Genomic DNA, 23206 nt, shown 5'->3' on the forward strand with positions numbered 1-23206 from the left:
AAAGACAATGATTAGAGGTCATTTGTTTGGTTTTAGTAAAATCAATTGGATCACCCTCTTACTACATTTGATGTTGACTCCCATTACTAAATCAACACAAAGTTGTGATGCCAACGTGGCAATTTGTTTATTTTAACCCATTTCAACTCAAGTGAATATCTATATACAACTACCCTCCACCCAATAAAATATAAAAATATTAAATGAGAAGTGTGCGCATGGGAGAAGTCTTTCAGAAAAACATAATAATAATAATAATAATAATAATAATAATAATAATAATACATTACCCGCTTTGTTAACTTGTCTATAATAATATATTGACTCCTTAAACATTATAGGTATCTCAGCTTCCTGAACTTGATTATTTTGTATCACCAATTTCTTAGATTAGCTCTTTCAACTTTATAAGTATCTCATCAATCCTCTAAACTTATTTATTCCGCAACAACTAAATATAAAAACCACTTAAATTATTAGATTAAGCACTTATTTGATTTAACTGTGTTTGATAATGGTTTTTTATTAACCACTTAAATTATTCAATTAAACTACATATCACTTATTTTGATAAGTCAAAATATTTAACTTAAAATTTAAAGTTAAACATTATCAACTGATATTTTAATATTCAGTACTTATTTTTTAATATTTATCAAACACTTATATATCATTTAATAACTTCAGTACTTATAATATTCAACACTTAAAATTCAGTATTTATTTTTTCAGCACTTAATTTTCAGTTTTTGATCAAACGACACCTTAGTATTACAGGTAGGGGCGGATGTAGGGGGTCAAAGGGGGCCTCCCCCCCCCCCCCCCCCCCCCCATTAAAAAAAAAGTTAAATTCAAAAATAAGAGTCAAAGTGTAAATATATCCTTAATATTGGAAGCCAAGAGCAATTATAACCCTAACATTGATAAATTGGATCAATTTGAGAAATAATTCATCAAACTGTCTTCTCGGTCATGAATAATAGTGTCTGAAATTGATCCAATTTATCAACGTTAGAGGTAAAATTGGTGCAAAATTACTATGCAATTGGTGCAAAATAAAGAAAAAAATGACTGTATTTTATAATAGTGTCTGAAATTGATCCAATTTATCAACGTTATGGATAAAATTGCTCTTGGCTACAAACATTAGGAGTAAAATTGCATCATTTTAGATGTTAGGGGTAAAATTGCACATGACCCAAAGTGTTAGGGATATTTGATGCGTAACAACCCGAGAATCCCGGAAATGGATGATTACGAGTCGGAAACATTATAATTTACGTTTTTTATCAAAAAAAATCATGAAAATAATGCATGACAATTGAACGATTTTCATTTTTCATCACAAAAAAATTGAACAATTTTGTATTTTTTGTCATAAAAAATTGAACAATTTTACATTTTTTGTCTAAAAATTTTTTTACGTAGAATTTTGCCCCCCGCTCCCTCAAATCCTGGATTCGCCACTGATTACAGGTTAGAGAGATCGGGATTGAAAGTTTGTATTATGGATTTTGTATTTAGTTGTTACCGAATAAGCAAGTTTAAAAAATTGATGAAACATTTATAAAGTTTAATAGGAAATTCAATGAGTGAATTTACTATTATGAACAAAATGCAAAGGAACTGATGATTATGTATTAGAAAAAAAAAGAAAAAACATTTAAAAAAAAGGGCATGTGGGAGGCGTGGCTTTAGTTTAAGAGATGCAAAAGGAGCGTATCAACCACTTGTGTCTAAAAAAAAAAAAAAAAAGAAGAAGTAAACTAGTACTTATTTATTTCTACTAAGCTCTGGGATTTTATTTACACAACTTGTTCGTCATCATTCATTTTCTCAGGTTCTCTTCTTTCTTCTTTTCCTTTTGATTTTTGTTTAAATTTTGAAATATAATAGCATGTATATTTGTCCAATCCGTATTCCGCAATTTCTATTTCTGCTGTAGGGGATTGTAGTTTTTATTATTATTATTTTCGGTTCGCTATGATTACTTTGTTTTTTACAAAGTACCGTTATTTGGTGTGGTTTTCACCATTGGATGATAGAGCATAAAATTAATCTAATAGTATTATTTTCAGCTAAAAGATCCTCAACATATATATAACACTTGCGGTGACGGAGATAAACCTATAGTTGGGGACTAATTTTAGACTTGCCAGATGAGTTAGACAAATTTCTTTTAACATCTAACACACTAAAATTTTACCATTTTAGTATATTGGTTAAAAAGTTAAAAGTATCCAACGTGAAAATAGTAGACAAATATCAACACTAATTTCTTAAAAAATGTTAATATTTTTTATTTTTAATTATAATTTTTTTTTTAATTTTTATAAATTAAAATTTAATTTATAAATTAAGTTATTTGAATATCGAAGGCATATTTGATTCTTTTTGTATTGAAAAGAAAGATAATAAAAATCAATTCAATAATATTATAAAAATAAAAATTTCATTAAAAGTAATTAAATATTAGTAATAGTTCAATAATTATTTAGAAAATAAAGTGGAAATAAATAAAAAATTCTTAAGTCAAACATATAATCCAATAGTAGTGGGCTATAAGGGCTCACCGTTACTAGAGTTGTTAAAATGGATAAACGGATTGACTCAATTTATTTAATATGTGAGTTAGCACAATCCAATCCATTTAATAAATGGATGGGCATGACACAAACTCACTTATTAAACGGGTTATACGGGTTGATTTATTTAATCCAATTAATTAAATATAAGTAAAATCTAATTTAAATACAATTAAAATTAAATTAAATATTTTATTAAATCGGCTAACTCGTTTAACGTTATTAATTAAATATACGTAATTAAAAATTAAGAAAAATATAAAAATATAAAAATGGCAAACGAAATAACATTAAAAAAAGGCAAATGATATATACAACCCTTAGGATTGTATATAAGCATTAATTATTCACATATAACAATAAAAAAAGAGAATTTTAATTCTAAAATAAGTATTTATTTGTATTGGAAATATAATAATCTATTATAAATACGTGCATTTAAATATTTAAGCATTTAAATATCAATAAATTTTATGTATTGAAAAACTAAATGAACACTAATAATATGAATTTTGGGGTTTTATTTACAGCCCTAAGGGCTGTAAATATCGGAACCCTTAAAAAAACATGAAATGAACAATGATATAAATATAAAGGATGGTTCCTAAGAGCATTTCCAATAGAGAATGCCTAAAAAGTACCAAAACTTAACACATAATTCCAAAATATAATATTTTATTGTCTCTTTCATCCACATCATTTTTGGCAACTTTTACTTAAAAAATGCTCCAATAGAGGTTGCTTCAAAAGTTGTCATTATAATCCTACAAATTATTATTTTATTATAAATATTAAAAATAAAAGGCTCCAGATTTTATTATTGGGTTAATTTCAAATATAACCCTTGTGGTTTTAATTTTTGGTAAATAAATACATGTGGTTTGATTTCGAGCAAATAAATACATTTGGTATGCTCCGTTTTTCAAAAATGCGGAAATGGATGATGACGTCGTCTATATGCTGACGTGGCCGAGGGTAATTTAGTCGATAAGAGTTTATTTCAAATAAATTGTTGTGATTTGCGTGTTTTTGCAAATAGGCACCTGTGGTTTCGATATTTTTAAAATAGATATCCGTGGTTTGAATGTTTTTGCAAACACACAAAAAAAAACAAACTTCAAAAATAATTATTTTGTCTTGATAATTGAACTTGTAAGCTATGATGTGTTTATGCATAAACAATGAAACCAACTGTCGCATAGTTAAGGTTTTTTTGGACAATGTGTGATCACTTATTGATTACATGTTTTTGTATCAGTATTATGACATGGAAATGACAAATTCTCTCCTAGCTATTTTGTGACAACTCATTAGTATGGAATTGACAAAGTTATTAAGCTTCGGTTTTTGGACAATTTTTGCCTAAATTAAGCGTTTGTTTATGGTTTGTTATACCACGGGTATTTATATGCAAAAACATCCAAACCACGGGTATCTATTTGTAAAAATATCCAAACCACAGCTACCTATTTGCAAAAACACGCAAACCACAACAATTTATTTGAAATTAACTTTTATTGACTAAATTACCCTTGGCCACGTCAGCATATAGACAACGTCATCATCCATTTTCGCATTTTTGAAAAACGGAGCATACCACATGTATTTATTTGCTCGAAATCAAACCACTGGTATTTATTTGCCAAAACTTGAAACCACAGGGGTTATATTTAAAGTTAACCTTTTATTATTTGTAGAAGAGAGACCACAGATTTTATATTAGAAAATAATTAAACAAGGTTGTCAAGAATTGGTAACTTTTCTTGCACCCACAATCACTCCAATAATAGACACCCTTTAAAAGTTGTCAAACATGATGCCACATCAACTGACACTGCACGGTTACCAATAAAAAATAGAGGCTCAGACTACTACTAAAATCGGGCCTTTATACATTATGTTGCATACCTGCCAATCAAATTTATATCCAAAAAAAAAAGGAGTTGGTTCGAACTTTTTTCCCTCAAGAATAAATAATTTGATGTGCTGATCATAATATTTAAACACCCATATTTATGAAAATATACCCCCACGAAAAAAAAAAACTATAAAACTATAAATATATCATGAAACCAATTGAAATAAAAATTTAAATTTATAATTAAAGAACCACTTCATATTAATATTTGACATATATGAATTTGAGATTCACATTGCTACCTCGCTAAAACTTCAATTCATCACATTATTTATTTCACGTTTTTTCGAGGTTTTCAATTTGTGTTTTGTCTGTTTTTCAAGTATTTACTTCTTTTTTTCATTTTTTCACGATTTTATCATTTTTTCACAAATTATATCATGGATAATGCGTCAATCCAACTAATTCAGGATTTAACTCATTTATTATATGAGTTAGGTGAATCAACCTGTTTATGACTCAACACATAAATGGAACAATCATAATTTATTTAATTGCGAGTTAAGCGAGTCACTAAATGAATCATGACCCATTGGGTGGAGCCGATGGCCTGGGGAACTCCGAGCTCTAGATTCGCTCCGTCTTTGAGAACTTACACTTGTATCTCGAAGAGCAGTGTCAGGTGAAGGACAAATATTAGGTTTGATGCAAAGATCTCAAAGGCTAAATTGGGTTGGATTAGGTTACTTGGATTGAAATAAGTTTAAAAAATTTATTATGCCATGTGGCATGACATGTCTTTGTGAATGTGGGGATCAGTTGGGTGTGGATGTGGAGGTCACGACAATCATTTTAGGAATTTTTCAAAAGTATTGGGCGGAATGGAAAATGCATCTCATCCCAGCCTCTTTGCCACCTTTAGTAGTAATACCCGTACGTAGGGCGGCAATAAGGGAGCCTAGAGGAGCCTAGTTCCCCGCCCGTCGGAACCATCCTACTGTGGATGGTTTCCGCCCTCCTCCTATTGAAACTATCCCTATGATGAATGGTTTCGGCCCTTGTTTTTGATAAATTAAGGTACAAAGTGGTTAATTGATTAGTATATAGACCATAAATTTGTTCAAAACCACTCAATCTTTAGTCTAAATCTAACTTAATTTTTTTATGCACGTACTTATAAAACTGGCCCTTCCAACAGACCAATCACGTGTTTACCACTGTTGGTAGGTATACTTCCAACCAGGGGTGGAGACAGCCCAGCCCAGAGCCCGAGGGCTAGAGCCCCCGAGTAGCCTGCCAAGATATTTAAATGAGTACTTATAACATTGAACGTGATTGTATAACACAAATTTAAGTTTGCATAAGTTGTATAAGTGGTAGCTAAGAGTACCTTCTCAACCTAGTGGTTCCAGATTCAAACAGTAAAAAATAAATTGCTCAGCTCCAACGGGCTGGACTCTAGAAAATTATCCAAAACATAGGGCTAAAATTAGACTCTCGTTTATGAAATACTGGCTCCACCACTGCTTACCACTATTTGGACATCCATCTTTATGACTTATGTTATTTCTCTGCCTGCAGATATAATGGGAATTACTCTGGCGAGCGGATTAAGAAGTTTGTTCTTGGTACTATGTTGCATTATGACTGGCACTACGATTTACGCAATCTACATTGATGGACTTCCCTTTCGCAAAGACGTTCTTCTCACCCTGTAATTATTATGCTCTCTGCTCTCCATTTCTACGCGATGAATTTAATTAACACAAGTTTTTGTTTTGTGTTGTGTTGTTTTCAGGTTGACGGTGGTTTCTTTGCTTGATTTTAACCTCATTGCACTACAGTTTGCGGTAATATATCTAACTCAACCTTTTTTTTATTTCTTTTTGTCTTAGCTAGGTTTATGTGCACTTATTATACACTTAGAATCTCGTACCAGATTTGGATTTACTACAAGGAAACAAACTTGATTTCTGCAATTGTTTGGATAATTCTTATTCTGTCTTTCGGCAGGTAACTCATCTTATTTTTCTTATTTCTATCTTAACTCGCTTCATCTTATGTATTAAATCAATTTTTTTTTATCTATTCTTTCCAGCATTACCACAACTGCCTACGTTTTCATTCAATTTCTCAAATTGTCGCCTCAAGAATCTGCTCAAGATCCGATATACCATGTTCTACTGCGTCATGAACACAAGTATGTACTAAGAACTTCTGACATGTTTATGTTTTTTTTTTTTTGCATTGTTCTTGTCGGCAAATGTGTAAGAGGCTTTAATACTATGTTGTTAATAAACCGATTGAACTAAAAATTGAAGTTAATAGGTAAAGCCTAAACATCGCTTTTCTTATTGTCTCTCGGGTATCTTATTTTAAATTACAATTTTACTAAATATAATTGGAAATAACTTAAGTTTAATAAAGTTTGAGTTTAATAAATTTTAAATTTAATGATTAGGTTATAAAATAAAAACATTAATAACTATTTAGTTTGTTTCATTTGATCGATTATTAATTAATAATTGGGAAAAACACAAAAATAAACCTTGTGGTTATACCTGTTTTCGAACAACACTCACATGGTTTAAAAGTTTGCAAAATGGTACCATGTACTTCATTCCGGTAGCAAACACATACCAAATTGACTAACGGTGTTAAAAGTCAAAGGAAAAAGAGTAATTTGGTCCTTATATTTATTTATTTTATAAATTAACCCCCCTTATTATCTAATTATCACAAATAACCCCAAAATAAAAATTAAAAATCAAATACACCATCTTCTCCATCTCTCTCATTTTTTTATTTTTGTTCTTCTTTCTCTCTCTTCTCTTTGTTAATTTCTCTCTCCAAACTCAATTGAATTTCTCTCTCTAAAAAAGAAATAATCTCTCCAAATCAATTGAATTTACCCTTTAGTTAATTTACCCTTTAATCAATGGAAACTCTTTCAGTCTTGAAAACATCTTAAAAAGACATAATAACACAATAATCACTTACATATTGTGAATCAATCATTAATTAATTCAAAAGCTTAAAATGCTTTATAGACACATTTTCTGGTACCAATTGAAAGAGGCGGGCAAATTAAAAGCAGAACTTCTAACTGCAAATCAAGTCTTGTAATCTCTCAGCAATTTTCTCGGTCTCTATTCCGATTCTAGAACACATTGGCTGCAAAGACAGTCACAAAATTCATGTTATACATAATCAATTTCACATATGTAATCCAATTAATAAAGAGATTGAAGTATAAACGTGAGATATAATTGTGTATATTGAAAGATGATCAGATTTGACAGTGGAAGAAAAGCTTGTAATTTGAGCACCTTCTTCTTGAAGAATTTGAATAACTTGATGTAACTTGAAGTTTTTAATGGAGCCAGTAATCAAATTGACTTCAAGACCAGTAAAATCACTACTACTTACCCTTAGAATTGGTAAATCTGAATCAGATGAGCTACAAGGATCATTATTATATTCTTGTAATGCCTGTCTTTTAATTTGCTCAAGTTCATGTATTCTCATTTTCATTTTCTTGATATGACTCGCAGCTTCATCTATCAGATTGTTCACTGACATCTAAAAAAACTCTTTTCAATTCATTTGGAGAGATTGTTTCTTTTTTAGAGAGAGAAATTCAATTGATTTTTGAGCTTGGTATGTGTTTGCTAACGGAATGAAGTACATGGTACTATTTTGCAAAATTTTAAATTACATTGGTGTTGTTCGAAAACAGGTGTAACCACAAGGTTTATTTTTGTATTTTTCCCTTAATAATTTATAAATTTAATGGTGCAAATATAACAAATACAATGTAAAATAGATATTATATGAAAGATATATTTAAATTAAAATACTAAATTATTATAGATTTGATTATCTATTTTTAATTAAAAATATACTAATTAATAATATAATTTTATTAATAATGTTAATTTTCATTATTGTATTAATATAATAAATAAAATTATGTAAAAAGGCAAACTTGTCGTTTATATAAGAGAATCTTAAACTTAGTTGAGCTCTCACTTAAATTCTTTCTTTTTGTATCTTCTGTATGTTAATGAACACCAAGTTTGCATGCGCATGCGTATCTCAGTTTGATACATTGTCTTATTTTTGATAAATCATGTGGTTTTAGGAATGTATTGGAGCAGAAAAGGAAAAACTCATCTGTCTTGGCTGCAAGAATTACTTTTATCGTTTTGGGTTGTTCGATGTTCTCAATTTGGACGTACACTATGGTAACTGGCGGTCTTTTTTTCTTAACTAAAGAGTTTTACACTCCGTAAGTTCTTTTTACCTTCATATCATTATAGAAGTGTTTTGTGTTTTTTGAATACCAACAGTTTGGAATCTGCTTTCACAGTTGTAAGGTTGTATATGTCAAAGATTAATATAAGATGTCTGATTGGATCTTAACTATCAGCTTGAGCTTTTGATTAAAACGGTTACATAACAGTGTATATATTGTGTTGCTAAATTATTTGTAGGTGGAATACTGACAAGGTAGTTGACTTCTACATCGATCTCACTGTCCTTTTGGTATGTCAATTATTTCATTCCTTTTCTTTTATGCTCCATCTCATTTTCAAACTTAAAATAGTGACACTATTTGTGTCTTGAATTTCAGTTAATTAGGACCATGCTCAACTTATGTTCTTTTTCTTTTCCCTTGACAGGTATGGGTAGTCTACAAGGAATCAACTTGGCTCACTGCTTGCTTGTGGGTAATTTTACTTCTAATATTTGGCAGGTAAGGCATCATTTTCACTCTCAAATAGTTTCAATCATCTAAGTATATATTATGATATTATGCTGAATGAATCAAGCACTGATAGTTTATTGCTCCAAATTTTTCAGCACTTGTGCTTCTGTCTATATTGTTTTGAAGCTAATGCAACTTACTTATGAAGACCCACTCTATCTAGTTTTATTGAACTGAGAGAACAGGTGACTGAATTTACATGTTTTTTACTTTTATTTCAATATTTGCACTCAATTTTAGTTATTTTGGAGTTCATAAATATGCTAGGGTTGTAAACATGCAGGGTGGGGATGGGGAGTGGTTCCTCCATCCCCGTCCTTGCCTTGATGGAACATTTTCAGAAATGCCCCCAACAAGAATTCATGTCTCATTGACAACAGTTGTTGCTTTTGTTGTAGAAGCTAAAGAGTTGTATTATATAAAGGAGTTTGTGAAAGACAATTTATCTAATGTTGCTGAAAGGAAATAAACCAGGTAATGCTCAAGCAAAATATCAATAGTAGAGTAGTAAGGAATTGAATTATATTAATGGAACTAAACAAACACAGGGAGAATCACACTCCCCTCTCCATCCTAGAGGAGTGCCCTACTTAAGTAGAAAACATACACAGAGAAAACAACCTCCTTTAATCTTCCTCCCCTATAAACTTATAGCCGAAACCTCACCTAGGCTGCTAGCTCACCCTTTAGGATAACAAACTTTATTCCTACTGTATCCTTTAGCATAACTAACAGCCATATGATGCATCTTTAGTCTCCTTATAATTTCTCCTCATATAAACCCTCATAACTTTCAGCCCATCCATATTCTTCCCCTGATCCGAGGATATTAGCTGGTTCTTTATCATTGCCACCTCTTCAGATGGAGTATTGTCCTCAAGACTCGAAGACGAGTACTTCCTTTTAATCACAAACTCGGAGACTCAAACTCGGGTACTTCCTTTTAACCACAAACTCGTCTTCCTAAGTTGTTTCCTCAATCCCCTTAGGATGCCACTGTATAAGCCATTGAGAAATGAAATCACCATGTTTCTGAATTGTGTGAGTGTCTAAAATCTTTTGCGGATAAACAAAAGAAGTAGAATCACCTGCTAACCCGGGAGGAAGATAACCGGAAAAAGGGTGATTGCCAATGTCAGGTTTGAGCAGAGAAATGTGGAACACATGATGAATTCAGGAAGAATCAGGTAGCTCTAAGGGGTAGGCCACAGCCCCAATGTGTGCCACAATCTAATAGGGGTAGTAAAAACGAGCAGAGAGTTTATGGTATACCCAACGAGCACTTTATCCTTCGAGTTTCAGTTGTGTTATAAGTTTATAACTTTCTTAACAATGTCAATGTACCTTTAATTAATTTACAACATCCTAGAAGTTATAAAACAATTGTTTCTTCTTTAAATAAGATTGTTTAAGTAAAACATTCATTTATTAGTATCAGATATATAAAACAGAATGCCTCTATGACATTCAATTTATTCTAAATAAACTGAATCTGAAAGTATATAACATGTCAAATATGCTAAAGTGAAATAAAACAGAGGACAACTCAAATGTACCATCTCAAATGAGAATAAATGATCCATAAAAACAAAGTATGTATAACGTAATAAAAAAAAAAACCTCATTGAGTGTGAACATCCAATGATGCTCTGTTGTTGCTGTTGCTTTCATTTCTTAGTTTTTAGACATTTGAAACAAATGTTAGTAACAAAGTTTAAAGAAGTTACCTGAATATGAGGCATGACCTTCATTCTTCTTCTGCTTCTCCAAGAAGACTGGGTATTCCCTCTTCCAATAACCCATCTCGAGACACTAAAAGCAGCCTTTATTGACCCTTTGCTTTCCTTTAGGTTTGTAAGCCCTTTTTGCAACCTTTCTTACTGGTCGCAATGGCTTCTTCCCCTTATTGGGATGAGATTTCTTCTTTCCATTGCCTAGAGGTCTGGAGCGTTGTTGCACCAACAACAGCGGACTTGTCTTCCTGATTGAATATTCGTCTGTTTAAGAATCGTATGCAATTCAACCATAGTTTTCCTCATTCATGACATGTAGTTTAGGATGAAGCCATCATAAGACTCTAGTAAGGAACCAAAGATAGCATCAACACCTAGCTCCCTCAAGATAAGAGACTTCAGTTTCTTAAGGGTATCAATATAACTATTCATCTTCAGAATGTAGGCACTTTACTGAAGCACCCAGAGCCATCCTACCTGAATTCAAGGCCTTAACAGTCAAGAACTATTCTTAACGTGCCAGCTCTTGGAACATCTCCTTAGGACTGTTCGTAATCCGGAAAGCTTGTTGATCCATGAACTGCTTTTGCAATTCAGCTTCCATCGTTGCAAGCATAAGACATATCACATCTCGAGACTCATCCTTATGCTTCTCATAAGTGTCTAACACTTCTTGAGTTGCATTCTGAATAGGCACGGGAGGCAAGGTCTGATTCAGAACATATTCTTTCTCTTATTAGACAAGCACTATCTACAGATTTCAAGCCCAATCGATAAAATTATGACCGTTGAACTTGTCCTTCTCAAAGGACGGACCTTAAGGGAAAAGAATTGGTGTTTTCCATTTATCAAGTGTACATATGAAAATTAAACTTGGTTAATGTTAAAGTCTTTTATTTCATCCCACTAAAATCAACTAACGTCCCCATAACTCAATTCATGTTATAGTATTCATTTTACTTAGTGGATCGGGATCCCTATTTAGCCTCAACTTAGTCAGAATGAATGAGTCTGTATACCTAAGCCTTAGTTATGTAGGTAGGACTATCTGATTATATCCTGTGTAACTCTCGGTTTGGAAGGAATAATTTATAGGACTTCGGAACTTTCCAAACTATGCTTAGGGACAGGGTCTGTATACGGTCCACATTAAGTCAAACCAGCAACCCGACATTAAGCGTATCTAATATCATAACTATTGATTCATAAAAATAACCCAATGTACCCGACTTTGACACAACCCTTGTTTGGATAATCGATGTTTTGACAAGGCTCATTTGTGGAAAACATTTATTGACTTACTATTGAGGAATTTTATTTATTGATTTTAAAGCGACTTTCGAAATGATTTAAACGGTCCATGGACTTCTACTCGCGATTTAAATGCTATAAAATAAATAAATAAATAGTGAAAGTAAAGTGATATGACATGTACTAATCTAGTACAACCCTATAAAAGTTTTAAATTTTTACAAAATTGAAAACTTGAATTTCTGGCTCCAACTCCAAGTCTTGGTCAGGGCTTCTGAATCTGAGCTTTTTCCTTCTTCTTGGATTACATAATAAAACTTATTAATCTAAGGAAATTACAAAATACTAGAAACTACTTGCAGACTGTATTTGAAACTAGTAAATTACAACCATCAATTTTAAAAGCATAAACTCATGTCACTCACGAAACAAGCACAATATATAGCACATCAAAAACCGAACTGTTTTACAAGTTAAAAATTCCACGATCGAGTTTGAAATTGCATAAATTGAATCTCCATAATCATCCAATGATTTATTTATCCAATAGGTGGTTCTAATTATGACACTTGAATGTTATGTCCTTTGGAAACATTCCTAATTTATTTCCTTTGAAAAACATTCATCAAAACAAACTTTTAAATCAAATGATCGATTTTAAACTTATTAAGGGTCCGTTTGTTTTCTCTACTGTTTGTTGTTGTTTGTTGTTTGCTGTTACGGTTTGTTGTTTGTTGTTAGGGGCTACTGTTGCTGTTTGTTGTTGCTGTTACGGTTTGCTGTTTGCTGTTAGAAAAAACTGCTTTTCCAAAAAGCAGAGATTCTCTGCTTTTGTAAAAGGCTGCTTTTTGGTTGTGAAAGGCAAACAGGAGGTTACTAACCAAACACTTAATGCTGCTTTTCAGATTTAAAAGGCAAACAGCAGATCGCTAACCAAACACCTAAAACTCCCCTTTTGAAATGAAAAGGCAAAAAGGAGTACGAAAAGCAGCAACCAAACGGACCCTAATTTGTTAATCCAATTAACAAATACTTGAACTAGGATTATGTTATATCGCGTCTAACACGAGTTAATTATATTTGGGATTAAATTAACTTTAGGCTTTGAAATGGACCTCGCCCGATAAATATATAATACCAATATTATATCCATTTACAACTATATATAAACATATGCCAATGATATTTTACTATATAAAATATATTATCCAATAATATATATTTATATCCATAAAATTCATATATATCATTTATATCCAATTTCTAAATATATATAACTTATTATTCAAAATACATTATCTAATAATGTTGTCAAATATATATCAAATAAAATATGTACATATATAAATTCATATATATATTTTACTATACATATACATATATATATATATCAATTTTAAATTAAAACTTGTCAAACTTATGCATATGTATACAATTTTATATGTGCAGCTTTATATTATCTAATAATATAAATAATTTATAAAATTAATTTAATTAAAACACATATATATATACCATATACACAACACTTTTCAGCATACTGCAGCAACATAATACGATCTTCAAGACTATTTTAAAACCTGAAAACTGAAAATTATAAAGTAATTATTTCAAACCCGGAAAAATATTTTAAACATATAAAACATTAATAACATAAAATCCAATTTTAATTAACCTGAATCAATAACCTACACATAAATATACAATCCTAATAAGGCGATTTTTCCCAACAAAATCTAGCATGCGACCACTATGATACCACTGATGGCTTTTCAGACGTGTTTAAAGAAGGAAAAATACATGAAACATAAAAACATCTGATTCTCACAGATCATGCATCTAGAATAAGGTTAGAGGATATATTCATCTTTCACCATGGAATGAGAGATGTTCACGTTGCTTAAGCTTTCTCTAATTCGTTATTATGAGTTGAAAAGATAACTGCCTCTATGAGCACACTCACAGATAATGACTAGATGAAGCTTGTAATCACTAGAATAAAATCTCCCCAAGCTTGAACTAGTCTTGGCCGAATCAGTCTACATGGGGTGACAGCTTACTCTTCAAATTCTTGAAACTCCAATTATGAAATCACATTTCTCTCACTTGTGCAACAACCCTTCCTATCTAATAGAAAAGGATCCCATGATCCTGAACCGATCGTACCTAGGATCGCAAGTGTTCTTATTTTCTCAAACAAGTATATGGAGGCTTGCTCATTGTGCTTAGGGTTAGCTAGGTTTAGCCTAACTAAACTTTATATACTTATTTATAAAATAATTAATTTAAGGGTTAATTCCAAAAGAAACCCTTGTAGTTACACTGTTTTACATATGGATGGTTGTGGTATTTTATTTTATTTTCAAAACGAGGATTGTACTTGTCGACATTTGCAAATCGATGACATTTGGGTTGACATTGCCAAAATTGGCCTTTAACGGCCTCAAAAAGAAATTTTTTAAAAATTAAAGTTGTTTAGTATCACATTTACTATAAAACCACATTATTTATTTTTTAAAATCATCATTTTTTGAGTTTTCTCTCTCTAAACATTAAACTTGTCTCTCCTCACCAAACATCACCAAAATGACCTCAAAACTAAAAGGTTGAAGAATTAAAGTTGCTAAAAGTATCATTAAGTTTTTTATAAAAAAAATTATTCTGGAGTCATTAATGGTCAAATTTGGCAATGGCAACCCAAAAGTCCTCGATTTGCAAATGTTAACAAGCACAGTCGTCCTTTATAAAAAAATGTCACAATCCTCCATCGACAAAATAGTGTAACATATATGTTTCTTTTGGAATTAACCCTTACTTTTATTAAGAGAAAAGTACAAAAATAAACCTTATAGTTGTCAGAGATTAATATAAGATATATGATTGGGCTTTAACTATCAGTTCGAGCTTTTAGTTCAATCGGTTCCATGACATGGTATCAGAGCCTCTAAGATCAAACGGTCGAGGGTTCGAGTTCTGGCAACCTCATTAATTTGTGGAATTAAAACACATGGCGAGATGGATATATGATTGGGTCTTAACTATGAGTTTGAGCTTTTAGTTCAATCAGTTTCATGACAATGGTTTGGCCGATTTGTAAAGAAAATCCTCGTGGATTAAAAGTTTGCAAAATTAATCCAAAGTCTAGTTTTAGACTAAGGGGGCGACACACATACATATAGGTAACCAAACACAAGAAGAATAGAATCACACTCCCCTGATCGAGGATATCTCGTTCTTTATTAGTTGCTCCTTGCTAAATTATAGTCTAAATGAACTAGTGTAGATCTCATATTGTGTTATGCCAACATTGTGAATGTAATGTATGGTTAAGACACATAAAAAATTCATTCCACCATGGTTTACTAGAAGTTGATTCCTTAGGTTAGAGTTGTGAAGTTTGCTTTAAAGACAAGAATATTTCACAAGAAACTTGTAAAAAAAGCTGCTACCATTATGCACTTTACATTACATATAGAGAAATGATGGAAAAAGCTCTTTAGTAGGTTATCTAAGAGTTGTACACTTGATGATGGTTAGGGCAGAGAGCAAGACAGGAATTGTAGATATGAAAGCAGGCGATGCCACAAAATTGGTCTGTCTGGTAATAAAGCTTGAAATTGCATGGTGGTTTGGTAAATATTGAACTTAATATTGCATTGTTTGTATGTACACGCTATCTTTATTCAATTTGTAATTTATCCTTGTAATATATTTAATTTAGGTTCTTGTCTTTTTCTGGGATAATAATAATAATAATAATAATCTCTTAGAGGTTGGATTGCTTGAATTGTTGAAATACTACTTGGGGCTTTGTCTTCATCAACGGGACAAGGAAAAAATTGAATTTATTTGTTTTAATAAATTACATATTTTGTGAACTCAATTTTTTATTTGTGTGGAAAATATTCTGATAATTGTGTATATCAACTTATTGAAAAAAAATCAATACAGAAAAATGCATGAACAGTAAATAGAAGTAAAAAAAGAGTTAGATAAACATGAGACTTGTATTAGTAGTCTCTTTAAAAAAGATTTCGTTGCTATTAACGATCGTCTTCCATGATACAACAGATTACGCAAGCAAACTCTTACCGTGTGTAGATTCATTATCACCGGACTAGAAAAACAGGAACAAACATAAACATACATTTTTTTAGAATATTTCTTTTTCCAATAGTCTCTTAATTTGACAGTCCATTATATATAAATAGAACTCCAAAGGACATGACTGTCCATAAATAGACACGACTATTCACGAACAAGCACGATTATTCATGAATGAACACGACTATTCATGAAAGGATGTGAAAGTATATTTACTTTACTAGCTGACTAGTAGATGCGATGTCCTTAAACTATTCTGTCGTTTGTGTAAATGATGATATACTCCGCACATATACCCACATAACACGGTATTGGTTCTTATAGTTATGTTCGTTATGGTTATGAACATCGCATGGTTCTACTAGAGTTTTAGAGAACTAGGCCCCACTAGTCTCATTTGAAGTGGCCCAACTTCACTCTGAAATAGGTGATTTATTTGCTTAGCCTTTTTGACGCATAATGTATCATTAAAAGCATATAGCTTAATCTTTTCCCCATTTTTATCTCACTACTTAAATCTAGGAATGGACTTGGATTTAACCCCTATAGTGACCACACAAGGTTCATGCAATAAGGTTGTCCATTTGAACCTAGATCTTGGGATCTCCAGTCAACAAGGTAAAGTTTTCCTTCACATTACGCCTTAAATTTAATGGGCTTGTGTCTCATTCCTTTCAATGTCTTTTCAATTTGATCTCAGTTTCACCTATAGGTTATCGGATCTAATGTGTTACCCTTTGATTCTACAAAATCAATTAGGATGACACTCGTTGAGATCAATTGACTAACAATGTTATCACACGGAAGCTTTTCCACCCGTATCTCATCATACGAAAAAAAATTATACCGCATATTCACCAATTGATATGATATTTTTGGTTCACTTCCACCATTGTGACATACTCGTTCTAAGGCGATTTGATTTCTAAGGTTGTGTTGTGATAAAAAAATCGTCACAACATATACATATTTTGTCACAATATACTTATTGTGACAAAAAAAAAATTGTCACAGATTTCGTTGCAATAAGCTCGTCTCAATAAGTATATTGTGACGAAAATATAGTTTGTCTCAATTGTTAAGATTATATTGTAATGAAATTTCATTAGTCGCTTTATGGTATATTTTGTGACTAATAGTTTGTCAAAACATGTATTATATTTGGTTACTATAAATCTATATTAATCACAAAATGTGAGTTGATTTGACAAAAATTTGATACTTATTGTGACTAAATCAGTTAACGTGACAAAAAAAATTTGTTACAATTAATTGATACTATATTGTGACAAACGTAATATTTGTTGTAATTAATTTAATGTGATAAATAATATTTTGAGAAGCAAAATTTAACACAATATAATTATTTAATTGTGACAAATCAATTCGTTACATTATATTTGTCACAATTTGCAACTTAATTATGACAAAAAAAAATACTAGTAAAAAATCCATGAATAGTTGTAAAACACACAAATAGTGCCAATCTAATTTATCAAACCTATATAAATAATCCTACCAAATAATTGCAACAATAACAATACCTTTTTATATCAATGAATTAGCATTAATATCTCAATCCAATATTCCTTTATTCCCACAATAAAAATGAAAAATATTCTAATAATAGCAAAAACTATCCTAACTTAATAAAATTAATAGAAGAAATACAATGTTTAAAAGCAACACTAAATGTAAAACCAATCTTCTGCTTTGAAACAATTGAACAAACTCCAAACCCATAGAAGGAAAAACTTCATCTGCATTTAACAAAACAAAGAAAAAATAAATTAGATTATAATCATTGAAGACAATATGACATAATTATATATTATTGAAGAAAAATACCTTCAAGCTTCACAAGGAAACGATTAAGAAAGTTTGGCCTCCATTAAGATTAAGCATCGAATGAAAAGGAACTCTAAACTCATCTTCCGATGCTTGCAAGTCTGCATTTGTTTCTTTTTTTTCTTCTCATCTTGACTTTTGATCTTCTCATCTTGATTTTAGAGTTTTTCCTCAAGTTGTTCGTGAGTTTGTTTCTCAAATTGAAAGCTCTCTTCATAGATACGAACAACTCTAAGTTAAACCTATTTCCTTATCACACCAAAATCAATAAATATTAACAGTCTTTCTTTCCACTGCACAAAGTAATGCACACATAGGCCATTCATTCAATTTAACCATAGTCATGCAACATAAAGAGCTAATTAATTAGCCAAAAAGTCTTCAAATTTATGCACCCCATAATACACCATATTTGTACTTTTCTATTGGAATGATTGAAGCTTCAAAACTTAACAGAATTTGCTTTGGCTAATACACCAATAAATCAGCACAAGCATTAGCTTCCCGGCCAGTTAGCTGCACATAGGTTCTTAACAACTCTAATCAGTCATCAATATCAACCTTATCATTAAAAAACTGAATAGCTTAGAAAGAATCAGATTCCAACGCAACTTTACTAATTGCAAACCTGTAAATATAGCCCAAAGTTGAGCAGAAACAGAGCCAATACTCTGGCAACTGCCAATTTTCCAACAACAGTTGAAATCTCTAATAAGACCCCATCACCAACAAGACCAGAAGGGAGACACCAGGAACCATCTGTGGCTAACTTAACCCAGCCAACTAAGAAGCCTATAGCCCCACCCACCATTGGAGGTCCAAACGATCTTAGTATAACGCTGCACAATCGAATTCCAAGGAATCTTCTTGCTTGCATTAAATACTATCATTCCTCCAAATCCATAAGTGCCAAACAGTTATTGAGAAGGCAACTGTGCGATCAGCCCCGCACATAGAGAAAGACCTACTGAATAAAATTCAGATAAGAGAAGAACTTAGGAAAGGCACAAGTAATATATGCCAATACCATTAGTAAATTGGCACCTGAATACATGCAAGATAAACTCCTTCCTCTGTTTACAACAAGGAAAAACAACACTATTAATTAAAAATGGCGCCTCAATCTGTCAGCATTAATCGTAATCTGACCATGAGGATTTTTTCACTTCCAAATACCATGCCAAATCCCAGAGCTAGTATGATCTTGATTATATAAATGAGTTAATTTGAAAAGAATCAAATAAGAGGATCCATTGGTTTTTTTTTTTAATAAGTTAATTTGAAGAAAGTGAAAATCATGTAAAACTCTAAATGAGTCCATTTATCATAAGAATTTATTCCAAACAATGTATACACGAAAACAAAAACAGTAACAAAAAAAAGAACATTTGGGATCCAACAATGAGTATTGGTATGGTAAACAAAAACATTATCCACCAATTGCAATGCAGCTAGACTCATAGCTTTACCTATGCATCATGAGAGCAGCCCCAGCTCTTGAGGTTGAAGGATGCATAGATAGCACCATTTACTGAATCTGAATCGTTATTAACCTTAAAAGATAGAGGGCGTGAAATTGAGGTATAGTAAGAGTCTCCTCCCTTACTTGTAGGTGGCTAACATTGATCAAAGTTAGAAATACAAATCATTTGAAACTTCTAATACCTGGTAAAGTGTCTTTATTCTGTATTTCAATGATTTCTGATGACTGTTATTTTGTAGCAGAAAAAACCAAATTACAGAAACATTTGGAATTAAAAAAAAAAGTCAGTTACACTAATTTCAAATCAACAATAAAAACTGACCTGACCAAGAAAAAGAGAAGCAGAGCAAACGCGAGAGCCTTGAAGGAAACGGAAGGGAGAGCGAGATAGGTACCCATGTCAGGTGAGGAGGAGGAGGAGGTGCATTCCATGAATATAAACCACACAAACAGATCGCATCGTGAAGTTATGGATGTCGGAATGTAAATTGCGTAAATTGCAGCGTGAGTACTTCCATAGCCTATCGTTAGATTCAGATAACACAAGGATTCTCAGTTAAAAAACCAATTGAATCAGAGAAGTATAGAAAAAAGATAAAAGAAAAGTATAAAATAGAAAAAAGTACCTAAATGATACAGAGAATTGAGAGAGGGGGAGAGGGAGAGGCGTGGGTGGGTGAGTGAGTGAGTGAGTGAGAGAGAAAACAATGTATTGATTAAGGCTTATAATTTTTAGGGTTGAATGGTTTATCTTTTAATTAATTTATTTATTTGAACAAATTGTTTAATAAATAATGTTATACAATTATAAAAAATAATTATTGTATTTTTATTTAAGAATTTTAAAATGGGTTAAGGTGCAAAAATGCTCCTAACGTTTTGGGGCAAGAGCAATTTTATCCCTAATGTCTAAAATGGTGTAATTTTACCCCTAATATTGGAAGCCAATAGCAATTTTGCCCATAACGTTGATAAATTGGGTCAATTTGAGAAATAATTAATCAAATTGTCTTCTCGGTCATGAATCTTGTCATCTACACTTTACACATGGGTTATTTTATCAGTAACAAATCACAAACATATGTTGGGATGTGAAAAAAATAAGAAAAAATATTAAAAATATACTGTCTTTTGTACGAATTAGACAAAAAAAAATCAAAAAATTCACCGAATTTATAAATATTAATCTCTAATTGTATTATTAAATTACAAAAAACATTGTATCCTTTTTTTAGAATAAATTGATATGCAATTGGTGCAAAATAAAGAAAAAAATGACTGTATTTTATAATAGTGTCTGAAATTGATCCAATTTATCAACGATAGAGGTAAAATTGCTCTTGGCTATAAACATTACGGGTAAAATTGCACCATTTTAGACGTTATGTGGTAAAATTGCTCCTGACCCAAAACGTTAGGGGTATTTTTGCACCTTTAAACCTTTTAAAATTGAAGACTTTTTTTTAATCGTAAAATTGAGGACTTAATCTTTTTAATTTAATATGTTACTTGAATAATTTGTTTAATAAATAATGTGATAAAATTAGGAAAATTAATTATTATATTTCTCTTCTAAAAAAATATTATATTTTTATTTAAGAATTTTAAAGTTAACATTGAATTTTTTTTTTCTAAAACTTAAAATGGTGATAAAATATCTCAATATCTCTCTTAATTATAATATTTCTTATAGATTTTTTGTCATAATAAACACTTCATAATGACAAACTTTCTTCGTAATAACTATTTAGTTATACTTTTACTTTATCGTGACCAAACACCATTTGTTACCCTAACCGTCAATATTGTGACAAAATTAAAAATAATTAAAGTATATTATTTTGACAAAACAGTTGGTCATAAAAGAATTAACTTTGTTGAGACAAAATATTTGTCTTTATATGTTTTTAATTTTGTGTCAAAATTTTCCGTCTCATATATAGCTACGAACAATCGTGACAAATTGATTTAGTCACAATATATATTCTAATAGTGACGAAAGTTTGGCAAAAGAAGTATTTCATCACAAATTTTATAGCTAGTTTGACTATTGGGACAAATATTTCATTTTGTCACAATAACCGTATTTATTGTGACTAAAATAGTTTCATCACAAAATAATTAGTCACAATAACACGAATTTTTTGTAGTGATAATATCAGATTAAATGATATCGCATGCATGACGTCATCCCTCTCCTCATTACGGCCTAGGCCCAATGAGTGATAAGGGGCCAAATGCGTCTAAGATGGCCCCAACCTCACTTCAACAGGTCTGAAACGATCGATGCGGCCCAAGCCCAATGAACAGTGGCCCATCATAACCCACAAGCTTCTAAACTCATTGCCTCAAAGGATCTTCTAAAATCTTATGAGACAAAGGATTCCTCCCAGGGATCGGACTCCTTAAGGGATTATGAATCCTAGCTCCGTAAGGATTCCCATAGAGATGACCTAATCAAACACTTTAAATACACATGTATATGCACAAGGTTCGGTACATTAACTACTATCTCTAAACTAGTCGATACCCTTCCATTTGATCCTAAATCAGACACTAACTTAGACATCGGAGCAGGTTTGCCAAACTTCGGCCCCATTTGACCTGCATACTATTTTATAGGTTCAAAGAAGACGTCAGATCAGCATCATAGTTTGGACACATAACCAAATTCAGGTAACAAGCTATCATTAGTGAGGTGAAAGTGGAGTTCGATTATCCACCATTTGTCAGAATATTTAGCGATGGCTCAATCTAGCCGTAGTCACTCAATCTAGCATGTGGGAAGTCCACTCGGGGAGTGGGTGTGAAACGGATAAGAATGGTAGTCAAAATGGTGAAAATTCAACATTTTTTAGTCAAACAGCAGGCCCACACGCCGAATGACTTTCCCACTCGGCATGTGGGGTGGCCCACACCGCGTGTGGGCAGCCTGAAATAGCCTAAATTGCACCAAATTTCACCCGAATTGAGGCAGAAGCAAGCCCACTCACTGAGTGGGGCCAAAATTCATCATTTTAGCGTGTGAACAAACCGAAATAAATGTAATTATGATTGTACCCTTGAGCTTGATTTGTGTATAAATAGGAGTGTTTGGCACTCAATTAGGCATTCAATTTTTTTGTAATAAAACTCCACCACCTTGAGAGCTTGTGTAATCCTTTCGTTACTCCGTCGAAGTTACGTTCCACCCGCATTCCCCAAGCTTGAGAGTGCCACCTCCAAGTCCGAAGCGACAGCCTTGAATCCGGTTAGCTAGTTCTAAGGGCTGATTCTTCTTCCTTTTTTACTTGTTAATTAGCTTGTACTCTTCCTATATGCTTGACTTAGTTGTATTCTGTATTTACATTCTCCACAATAATAATATATGATTTACATTTTTCGGTTTCACTATACGTGTTGATATTTATTACTTGCTTTGATACTTATAATTGATTATTGTGTAGGTCGCTTATGAACTCTGAAATCCATTAGGATTCACATAGGTGTTGCCTTATTGGAAGTGACAAATCGGAAACAGTAGGAATTGACAAGCCACGGAACTTATGGGCCCTATTTTCTGAACCTAAGAAT

The 23206-nt window shown here is 31.8% G+C and overlaps 1 protein-coding gene and 1 long non-coding RNA gene across 5 annotated transcripts; one reads left to right on the top strand and one right to left on the bottom strand.

Moving 5' to 3' along the window:
- The first annotated feature begins 6027 nt into the window (after positions 1-6027).
- On the top strand, positions 6028-15896 carry LOC136234960 (uncharacterized). The gene is made up of 9 exons (XM_066024465.1): positions 6028-6157; positions 6242-6293; positions 6383-6456; positions 6542-6643; positions 8588-8734; positions 8940-8991; positions 9129-9202; positions 9310-9399; positions 15736-15896. Exons 1-8 carry the CDS (start codon positions 6030-6032, stop codon positions 9389-9391), a joined length of 711 nt encoding a protein of 236 aa, XP_065880537.1. The 5' UTR covers positions 6028-6029; the 3' UTR covers positions 9392-9399; positions 15736-15896.
- Positions 15897-17841: 1945 nt separating this feature from the next.
- LOC136235009 (uncharacterized) lies at positions 17842-20341 on the bottom strand. 4 transcript variants are annotated; one of them, XR_010691608.1, is made up of 4 exons: positions 20260-20341; positions 19956-20154; positions 18151-19858; positions 17842-18062 (listed from the first exon to the last, which is right to left on the bottom strand). It is a non-coding gene; the product is annotated as an uncharacterized lncRNA (long non-coding RNA). The 4 variants fall into 4 exon arrangements; XR_010691607.1 differs by having other exon boundaries at positions 17843-18062; positions 18151-19114; positions 19620-20154; XR_010691606.1 differs by having other exon boundaries at positions 17843-18062; positions 18151-19117; positions 19620-20154.
- Between the last annotated feature and the right edge of the window lie 2865 nt (positions 20342-23206).

Source organism: Euphorbia lathyris, chromosome 7 (genome assembly GCF_963576675.1).
Source record: "Euphorbia lathyris chromosome 7, ddEupLath1.1, whole genome shotgun sequence".
NCBI lineage: Eukaryota > Viridiplantae > Streptophyta > Magnoliopsida > Malpighiales > Euphorbiaceae > Euphorbia > Euphorbia lathyris.